At 40.6% G+C, this 10,863-nt stretch overlaps 1 protein-coding gene across 2 annotated transcripts in view; it reads right to left on the bottom strand.

Moving 5' to 3' along the window:
* The window catches only part of ZNF407 (zinc finger protein 407), a 385,365-nt gene that overhangs the window by 147,621 nt on the left and 226,881 nt on the right, over nucleotides 1-10,863 (bottom strand). For both annotated transcript variants that reach the window (XM_005223947.5, XM_015460033.3), the window contains exons 6-7: nucleotides 8,792-8,875; nucleotides 1,383-1,503 (exon numbers count right to left, since the gene is read on the bottom strand). In XM_005223947.5, coding sequence (XP_005224004.1) covers nucleotides 1,383-1,503; nucleotides 8,792-8,875 — 205 coding nt within the window. The remainder of the gene's footprint in view (nucleotides 1-1,382; nucleotides 1,504-8,791; nucleotides 8,876-10,863) is intronic.

A 10,863-nucleotide genomic window follows, 5' to 3' on the forward strand; every position in this document is an offset into this window, starting at 1 on the left:
GCAAAAAACAGAACTGACAAAACGGTGAAGGAATGAATAACTGGTGATTGAAATATATCTGTAATATCTCTGTACTATTAGATGACCTTTGACATAAAACTTAATGCAAAAAGAACAACAAAAAAAAAACTTAATGCAATAATGAGGCTAATAATAGGGATTGTGGCAATGTATTTACTGAATGCACAGGCTACATCTGCAGGAATAACAAAAATCTATGTTTTTACAAAGTCTGCAGGTTAAGGTGGAGATTCTAATACGTCACAGGGCAGGCTGCACTTAAGAACTGCCCTCAATGCTTCCACATCTCCATGCACAATGGGTGCATGAGACCTTCAGCCCCACATCTGGCTGATGGAGGCCCTAAGAAAAGGGCCCTTGGCTGAGTGCACACCCCGTGGTGTCTCACAGGCCACAGTGAGCTCAGAGCACACTCATGGGCTCCCTGCATAGTGTGATCCAGTCTCAACCCACATGCCCATTGCACTATCACGCCCTGGCTACACGGAGCTTGTCAGAGAGTAAAAGGGTCACCCCCCACTCCCACCTCTGTGCACCTGTGCCCTGCAGCCTCCGTGAAGTCACTCTGCAACCTGGCAGAGGACAGCCACTGGGGCCTCCGCGAGTGGATGGAGCACTCAACACCACCAACATGCTCTCAGAATGGGAACGCCACACTGTGCTGAACAATCCGCATCCGTGTAGAACACTCGTGTGTCTGAAAGTTACATCTTCTAAGCCATGCCTGAAAGACTCTCTACTCTAGCAGGACTGAGCTTGCTCCTTCTCTATGCACTCCCCTGGCCTTTTTAAGCGACACCAAACTCTACAAGTATTTACAAAACATTACAAGACGCCCATTATTCTACAATATCCTTAAAGGCAGAAAACATCTCTTACATTATCTTCACTGTCTAAATGAGTGCCTCACTTAGAGTAGCTGAGATGCCATGGGTGTTGAATAATTGATTACTTGGATGGTTCCTTACTTTGAGCAAAGAAAGAAAATCACTTGAATGTCAGGTGCACCAATGGATTAGAAAACCAAAATGTAAGATTACAAAAAATGTAAAGAGAACTTCACACTTTTAAAGAGTCACCAAAATTAGGTGGTGTAATAAACTCCAACAAAGGTCCGTCTAGTCAAGGCTATGGTTTTTCCTGTGGTCATGTATGGATGTGAGAGTTGGACTGTGAAGAAAGCTGAGTGAGCGACTGAACTGAACTGAACTGAATAAACTCCCAACCTAATATGCGAATCATGTTTAAATCGTTGTAATTCATGCTCACCAAAAAAAAAAATTAATTGATGGTGAATTTATAGGATTTTCACCCACCATGATGACCCACTTGATTACGCCTGCTTCACAACGAGTCATTACCTGTAATCGCACCAGGGGCATCTGTAGGGCTTCTCTCCTGTGTGTACCCGCTTGTGCCGTGTCAGGTGAGACTGGGTCGTGGAAGCAAAGTTACACTCGTCACATTTGAAAGGTTTTTCTCCTGTAATAAACCAAGAAGGGTTGTACATTCCAATTACAAAAATTGGAAATGAAGAGCTTAATCTGTTATTAACAATTAAAAAGACATTTTTTCTATGAAATTTTAAGATCACACGTATGTAGGATTTTTGAACATTTATTCAAATGTAGAGTGAGAACCATTACTTTTTATTTCTCTATTAGAACAGAAGCAAGATACTGATCATGTATTCAAACATAACTTACACAAACCATAATCTAAATTGCCTAATCTAAACAGAAACACAAAACAAAGCACTCATCCATATAAAAATATAAATACCTGGTTTCACACTGGAATTTTGAATCCTTTAACACACTATGTTAGATTAGAACCATTACAAAACTTTCAGTGAGCTTAAAACCACAGAAAAATATCTAACAAAAATATACTTTGAATACACAGTGTAAAACTTAACTAAAATCTTGAAATTAAATAAGAAGAAGAAATAATAAGAAGAAAAAACAAAAACCAAGCTACAAATTGACACCAATTTAAAAACTTTTAGAAGTAAAGAGAAATTACAATTCACTAAGTTGAGTAAAAGGTAGAGAGGCCTCAAAGAAACATTTGACATAATATTTAACAGCATAAACTTCACCTTCCCTGTACAGACACACCAGTGTGTGTGTGCTAAGTCATTCAGTCACGTCCTCATGGACTGCAGCCCTCTAGGTTCTTCTGTCAATGGGATTTCCCAGACAAGAATACTGGAGTGGGTTTCCATTTCCTCCTCCTCCAGGGGATCAACCCAGGGATCGAACCCTTGTCTCCTGGGTCTCATGCATTGGCAGGTGGATTCTTAACCACTGAGCGGCCACAGAAGCCCTTAGACACACCAGCTTCATCTGCAGACACAGTTCAGCCCCGGGGTGGTTCAAAGGCCTGCTCAGGACTCATGCCTCTCTGATTGATACCTTTTTCTCTGCACACACAAACTCAAAGAAGTCAGGTCTGATCAGTTTTTATAATTTCACTAGCTATACTGGCTGGTGAGTACCTGAGATGGGGTGATTTCATCTTCATTAGTGTAAATTTAAACTTAAAAACTGATACTGAATTCACTAGTTTAAAAAATGTTTTAAGTCTTGAACAGCTTGGGAAAGAGAATCTACTTTTCGATACATGAATTTTATCATAACTCAAACAGAGATTCTGAAAGAGATGGGAATACCAGACCACCTGACCTGCCTCTTGAGAAACCTATATGCAGGTTAGGAAGCAACAGTTAGAACTGGACATGGAACAGCAGACTGGTTCCAAATAGGAAAAGGAGTAAGTCAAGGCTGTATATTGTCACCCTGCTTATTTAACTTCTATGCAGAGTACATCATGAGAAATGCTGGGCTGGAAGAAGCACAAGCTGGAATCAAGATTGACGGGAGAAATATCAATAACCTCAGATATGCAGATGACACCACCCTTATGGCAGAAAGTGAAGAGGAACTAAAAAGCCTCTTGATGAAAGTGAAAGAGGAGAGTGAAAAAGCTGGCTTAAAGCTCATCATTCAGAAAACAAAGATCATGGCATCTGGTCCCATCACTTCATGGGAAACAGATGGGAAAACAGTGGAAACAGTGTCAGACTTTATTTTTCTGGGCTCCAAAAACACTGCAGATGGTGACTGCAGCCATGAAATTAAAAGATGCTTACTCCTTGGAAGAAAAGTTATGACAAACCTAGATAGCATATTGAAAAGCCAGAGACATTACTTTGCCAACAAAGGTCCGTCTAGTCAAGGCTATGGTTTTTCCAGTAGTCATGTATGGATGTGAGAGTTGGACTGCGAAGAAAGCTGAGCACCGAAGAATTGATGCTTTTGAACTGCGGTGTTGGAGAAGACTCTTGACAGTCCCTTGGACTGCAAGGAGATCCAGCCAGTCCATTTTGAAGGAGATCAGCCCTGGGATTTCTTGGGAAGGAATGACACTAAAGCTGAAACTCCAGTAGTTTGGCTACCTCATGTGAAGAGTTGACTCATTGGAAAAGACTCTGATGCTGGGAGGGATTGGGGGCAGGAGGAGAAGGGGATGACAGAGGATGAGATGGCTGGATGGCATCACTGACTCGATGGACATGAGTCTGAGTGAACTCCGGGAGTTGGTGATGGACAGGGAGGCCTGGCGTGCTGCAATTCATGGGGTCACAAAGAGTCGGACACGACTGAGCGACTGAACTGAACTGTACTGAAACAGAGATAATGAATTTTAGACAAAATATTGGCCTCTGTCTTGAAATGTGCTGCTGCTGCTGCTAAGTCACTTCAGTCGTGTCCGACTCTGTGTGACCCCATAGACGGCAGCCCACCAGGCTCCGCCGTCCCTGGGATTCTCCAGGCAAGAACATTGGAGTGGGTTGCCATTTCCTTCTCCAATGCATGAAGTGAAAAGTGAAGTCGCTCAGTCGTGTCCGACTCTTCGCGACCCCATGGACTGCAGCCTACCAAGCTCCTCCGTCCATGGGATTTTCCAGGCAAGAGTACTGGAGTGGGGTGCCATCGCCTTCTCTGATTGAAATGTGCTAGAAGTGCAAAATACACATAAAATTTCAAACTTCTGGGGGGTGGGGGGGGTAGTGGCACAGGGGAGATAAAATAGGTAAGAACATTATACTGACTTCATGTTGAAGTGATAATTATTTGCATATATTTGTTGGATTATCTATTTATAAAATATAATTTCACCTATTATTTTTCCCTAGGCAACTTAAAAGATGTGTGACGCTCACATTACATACAAACTAGAGGAACCTCACCACCTCTTCCCCAAAATCACAGTTGTAATATTCACAAATGCTCTTACCAATTGACGTTTTTCCTAAGAAACTTTACACATAGGATGGATTAATTTTATATATGTTCAATACTTCACTTATTTCTCATGTTTTCATTAATAGTTTTGTAAGTATACCAGCATATAGAAAATAAGCGATGAAAGAGCTTGGTTTACAGTTATTCTGCATCTATTCAGCCAGCCAACAGCTGTACGTCTGCTGAAAACCAGAGTGTTTAGAAACACAGCCTACATTCTCCTGTTTGTATGTCCCTGTTCATAGCTGTGGAATATTTAGTGAACGCATACACTCTTCATCTGACGGTGTTTTGTCTGTCACTGCAGCCCAGGGCAGTAGTTAGAAGAGACAAAAGGACTTCAATCCCAATTCAGGTTTTTTCATATTTCACTCCCTACCTGGTAACCCCTGAGCAAGACCAGGAGGATAAGACACCAAACACAGAGACAATAGTGAGGATAAAAGTAGTTAAGACATAGGTCAGATACTTGGCAGGGTGGCCAATAACCAGTGCTTTCATCGTTATTGGGTTTCTCTGGTGGCTCAGACAGTAAAGAATCTGCTCACAGTGCAGGAGACCCAGGTTTGATCCCTCAGTTGGGAAGATCCTGTGGAGAAGGAAATGGCAATCCACAGCAGCAATCTTGCCTGGAGAATTCCATGGACAGAAGAGCCTGGTGGGCTACAATCCAAGGGGTCACAAAGAGTCAGACACAATTGAGCAACTAACACTACACTTCTAGGTCTGTCATAGCTTTCTTTCTAAGGAGCAAACATCTCAATTTCAAGGCTGCAGTCACTGTCTGCAGTGATTTTGGAGCACAAGAAAATAAAATCTGTCACTGTTTCCACTTTTTCCTCATCTATTTGCCATGAAGTGATGGGACAAGATGCCATGATTTTAGTTTTTTGGAAGTTGAGTTTTAGGCCAACTTTTTCACTCTCCTCTTTCATCCTTATCAAGAGGCTCTTCAGTTTCTCTTCACTTTTTACCATTAGGGTGATGTCATCTGCATATCTGAGGTTGTGGATATTTTTCCTGGCAATCTTGATTTCAGCTTGTGATTTTTCCAGCCCAGCATTTTTCATGATGTATTTTGCATATAAGGTAAATAAACAGAGTGACAATGTACAGCCTTGTCATACTCCCATTGCAACTTTGAAACACTCCCTTATTCCATGTCTAGTTCTAACAGTTGCTTCTTGACCTGATACAGATTTCTCAGGCGATAGGTAAGGTGGTCTGGTAGTCCCATCTCTTTTAAGAATTTTCCACAATTTGTTGAGATCCACACAGTCAAATTTCTGCATAGTTAATGAAGCAGAAGTAGATATTTTTCTTAACTGTAATAATTTGAAGTTTGTATGAAACTGGCATTATACTGCAATAAACTATAAACTGTCTCTTTACATTTAACTTTACAACAAAACAAATTAAACTATGTATTAGAAACCTTGAATAATCTATAAGCTGACAGAGAAAAAATATAGTAATCTCAAAATAAACTACATAAAATACCAAGCTTCAGACACTAAAGGAAGGAAAACTAGAGCATGTCTGGGCTCTTGAAAGGAGAAGAACTCTGTGTCTATTTACACAGACTACAGTTTGCTCAATCTATAAGTAACAGTTAATCTGTAACTCACTGATTCTATTACATGTTCAATACTATTATTGGAATATGCCCATCAGCATCTTTTTCTTATCCAGAAATAATCATTTCTTCTGGAAATTTCAGGTAATTTCTTCAAGAAAATATACTTCAGAAATATAGAAGTTAGTGTCAATATACAGCTAAATAAATAAGTAAATCAAACTCAATTTCCAGATTGTAAAATTTAAAGAAAATTGTACAAATTTTAAACAAGCATTTCCATTTGGTAATATATGTGAATTGCATGAAATGAGACAGGTGCACTGATTAACGAAAAGTTTCTGATGGACTTGTCAAACTGATTAGGTGCACCCGTAACCATCCCTCTGCATTCTCTGTCCTTCTACAGCCAGAAGGATCAATAAACCTATGTGTGAGATATTAACTACCTGAATGATGCTATCTGTGAGTCCACAGGGCTCCTTGCACATGTCCTGCTGGTGTAACTTCCTTTCTGCCTGGTTCCCTAAGAGTTCACGGTAGTTTAGATACTGTCACTTTTCCTCCTTTCCTGGACAAGCAGTAATCCTGGGCATGATAACCACCAAGGAACAGTCTGCATCTGAGGCTCCGGAGGCAGAGAGTAAAAGCACAGCGGCACCAGAGCGGCTGCGGACGGACAGCGGTGCCCCTTCGTGCCACCCGTCTGTCAGACAGGCCGGCCCTTCCCCTGGAAGTTCGCCCTGCATTCCTTTGGGCAGGCTGGTGGTTATTAAGCCGGCCAAGACTCTTCAACTACACGTGAGGATCTGCTCCTGTGCCCTTGAATCAAGGGCCTCTGACAGGTGATAAAAGTAAATCTCGGAATGGAAGATGTTTTGTGTCGGCCCCCTGGACAGCCTGTATTGCAGCGGGAGTTATTTATGCCATTGGGAACGCTTTTGATGCCTACCCCTTTCCAAGCCGATTGTAATTTGGGTGGGTACTCTGTGCTAAAAAGGTAAACCATGTCAAGGAGGACCACATCAGAAAACCACAGATTTCAAATGAACCAAACAAATCTGGCCTTGGAAAAGAGAAAAAAAAGTTGTGTGTTGCTTACATATTATAAATCCAGCGTAAAAGCTGAGGGCCTAGACTGAGTTGTAGTAAGCTGTCTGGCTGAAGCAAAGAGTCTTAAGAACTGACTTTGGTATTAAAGAATCATGTTTGATTTGTGCCACAGAGGCAGATAAATGCCAAAAAGACAGATGCCTCTGTCTGCGAGACATTGTCCTATATGGTATAAAGTTAATAGCAAAGTAATAAGGAGCCTCTGGACCTGACATAAAATATAAAGTTGTGCCTGCTCGATGCAGGTTCATGATCGATCACCTGTAAATGCCTGTGATCACAGCCTCACCAGCCCCCCTGCGGGGAAAGAGGCAGTGCAGCCATGCTGGTAACGGGCGCACAGGGGGTCCACGACCCCCAGAGCCATGCCAGGGCGAGACCATCGGCACAGCAACAACTTAGGCATCAAAAAATTCAAAACATTAAGAATCAGAAAACCCCACATGAACACACTGTACCATAAACATTCTCGACTTCTCCCAAATAGTAGCCAAGGGTGATTGCTATCCATTGGGATCTTCGCCATCTCTTAAACTGAATCTCTAAATCGCTGGGTTCAAAAAAATGTGATCATACCTCGCGACTGTAAACTTAAAACAGAATTTTCTGTTTACAAAGGCTGAGTGTTCACCATTATGTTAACATTGGACATTTTTCAACTCAATAATATTCCTTATCCCATATAGAAATTTGAAACATACAAACTTACTATTTAAAAGGAATGGCTAGCATTAATTTTCATTGATCTTATAGATAGCATAATGGGCATTAAAGTGCCTATAGCTAACTGTTATATATAACATAACAAGAATCAAAATGAACCATAAACTACGTATTTCATGTATCTTAATTTTATGCCATTTTGAGCATAACTACCAAACTCCACCATTCTCACAGTACCCAGTAAAAATCTAATGCTAAGTTAATTCTATTACTGTATGATTTATCATCTAAACTAGAACACTTGTGAGAGTAAAAAGTGGTTTGACTAATAGTTATGAGGGACATCACCAAAACCCAGCACTGTCCCAGGCACATATAATTCAGAAGTTACTTGTAAGATGTATTACAGCATACCAGTAGGTAATCAACTTTAATAAATGTTTACAACTCCTCATCATTATGTGTTCTTAACCAAAAGCATTTACTTTATTTTGTTGAGTCACTGAAAATGATTATGGAGGGGAAAAAAATGATTCTCTTCAATGTCCTTATCTATTTAAGTTGCCTCTTCACTGCTTTCCATTCTTAATCGCAAAAATATCTGAAAAAGGACAGACCTACAACCACATGTGCTTGTTCCAACTGGCAGAGGGACTGCTGGCTACAAGGTCAGGTAGTTAGGGAGGCTGAGACACAGGTGGGAAGGCAGGGCTCTAGGTGAGCAGGTGAGAAGCACCTAAGAGGTAGGGTGAGCAGGAACACAGACAGGAGAGACTGACTGAGAGGAGGCAAGCGAGAGAGGAAGGCGGATGCCCCGGCCTCACACAGCCCCCAAGGCAGGGTCCTGACCACAGAGAAGCGTCCAGGGTACCCTCAGACACTCTTTTCCCTCCTGTTTAACCTGAATTGACAGAGGACACTTGATCCCCCAAACGTGCAGTAGGCCTACTTCACAGATATATAAAGGCAGATGAATTAAAATCTTATTCAAACAGAATTTTCAGTAGACCCTCAAGTACACAGATTTACAAAAATTGGGAACACAGGCCACGGAGGGCCAGGAATGAACGCTGGGCCCGCAGGCCACGGGCGGGGCAGCCACACTGACCTGTGTGCTGCCGGCGATGCTTGGTGAGGGCGTGCCGGGTCCCGCCCGCAAAGCCACAGAGGTCACACAGGAACGACTTCTCGCCTGTTGCAACAATAAACAGATGAGGGACTGCGGAGGTCACAGATCATTAAAACATATCTATCAAGGCTTTCAGGGTTACTAATTCCTCCAATCAAATGTTTCCATGTAAATATGTCAAATGGGAATGAAATTACCACTGCGGTTTATTGACTGTGATAAAATCTGAAAAGCACCACTGAACATAATTACATACTTGTCAGACCCATAAAAATTAGCTTTATTATCAATGGAATGGTTTTGTACAACTTCATTTCTGGTAGATGTCTTCCAGATGGGGCTGCTTTATGCACTTGAACAGTTTTTATGCATATCCTGATTTTTTACAATTCCCATACATCTGGCCTTTCTGGGCTGACTAAAGATTGCTTGGAATGGTTAATATACAGTATACATGATTCCGCTTAAATAAAACATATTGAATTTTCTAACAACTGAAGGAGATTGAATTGGTTTTACCTGATCCTGAGTCTTCTTTAATAACTTCCTGCTTAACAATATGAATTAAATGATTTCTCCAAACATACTGAAGATCCCAAGGAACAGTAAAATCTACATTACTCAATACCAATGGCAGTTCAGTGCCATTATGTTTCTCGAAGTTTCGTGGCATAAAAAGAAAAGGAAGTCTGGGATTGCTAAAGAAATTGTATTAAAACTCCTATCATGATAACTCTTGACTGGAAAACTATTCAACAATTAGAGACACATTTGGTGGACTTCAAATTAGTTAAAAATGTATACAAACTCATTTATAAACCATTTTACACAAGCTAACATTCTGCCCTGCAGTTTATAAACGCAACCTCTCTCTTTCTCTTCTACAGCATATTCGAGCAATAAGTGCTGGCACCTAGGCAGTCCAGCCCAGAAGGCTCACAAAGAGAAAAGGAGAAGAAAAATGATGACCTTGGACAGAGAGGGTCAGTGAAATTAGAAAATACATTTTGCAAATAAAACAAATCATTTCATCTACTTTACTCATTCGGATATTTAATGCAACAAGTCTTTCAGGGTTTGTGCCCATGTCAGCCTGCTTTGTTCTAAAGCATTTAGGTGTATCACAACAGAAATCTAGCTAAGGTGTTTTGGAAATGGTAATTGCCTTTTGAAGGTCAGAAAAAATAGTAAATACAGGAAGGCAGAGTAACTTCCGTAATCAAAAAGAGATTTCCCTTTACCTAAGAGCAATGCTAGCTTCTCTAAATAAACATGTATTAATAGAGTTTTAACCAAATAATGTTTAATCTTATTTCCCAATGGTAAGATCTTATTTCCCAATCTTCTACCAAGATCACACCAAAAAAGATGTGTTTAAACACATTGTTACCGTTTATACATTAAAGCTGAATTTAAGCCCTTTCCCTATCTTTACTTCCCTATTTTGAGGTTAAGTTTATTTCTTGGCATCATGATATCAATATAGAAAAAAAGAATAGAGAAGATGGGCTGTGAAGAATAAGGTTTAATTACAATCATTCAATTAATTATTTAATCAATTTGAAATATAAATCTTTCTAACTAGCTATATTATCAATTAAATAACACTGAAAGCAGACTTTTTTTTTTAATCCCAAAAGATAATTTGCTCGTTAATATTAACATACTACTCTTCATTGAGGCAAAATTGTTCTCTACAATGTATTCATCACCACAGCTTTGTGGGCATTAACCCTTTGTGAGCGTGCAGAAATGTGTGCACTGCGGTCCACACACGCACATGCAAGATCAGCACGTCTGGTGGTGTGTGGCTGAGAAAAGGCTAGTGCTGCACAACCCAGCCAGAAAATCCCTAACGAGGAAAGAGCACCCTTATTATTTCTTGATTTGAGAAGACAATGCTTCCTCTCTCTCGTTTATGAACTTCTTTGCAAACTACATCTTTCTTATACGATACAAACACTAACAAATGCTCATGAAATGTATGTTTTTTACAGCTGTATGTGCTGCACATATGCTGCTGCTGCTAAGTCACTTCAGTCGTGTCCGAC

This window comes from Bos taurus, chromosome 24 (genome assembly GCF_002263795.3).
Source record: "Bos taurus isolate L1 Dominette 01449 registration number 42190680 breed Hereford chromosome 24, ARS-UCD2.0, whole genome shotgun sequence".
Classification (NCBI taxonomy): domain Eukaryota; kingdom Metazoa; phylum Chordata; class Mammalia; order Artiodactyla; family Bovidae; genus Bos; species Bos taurus.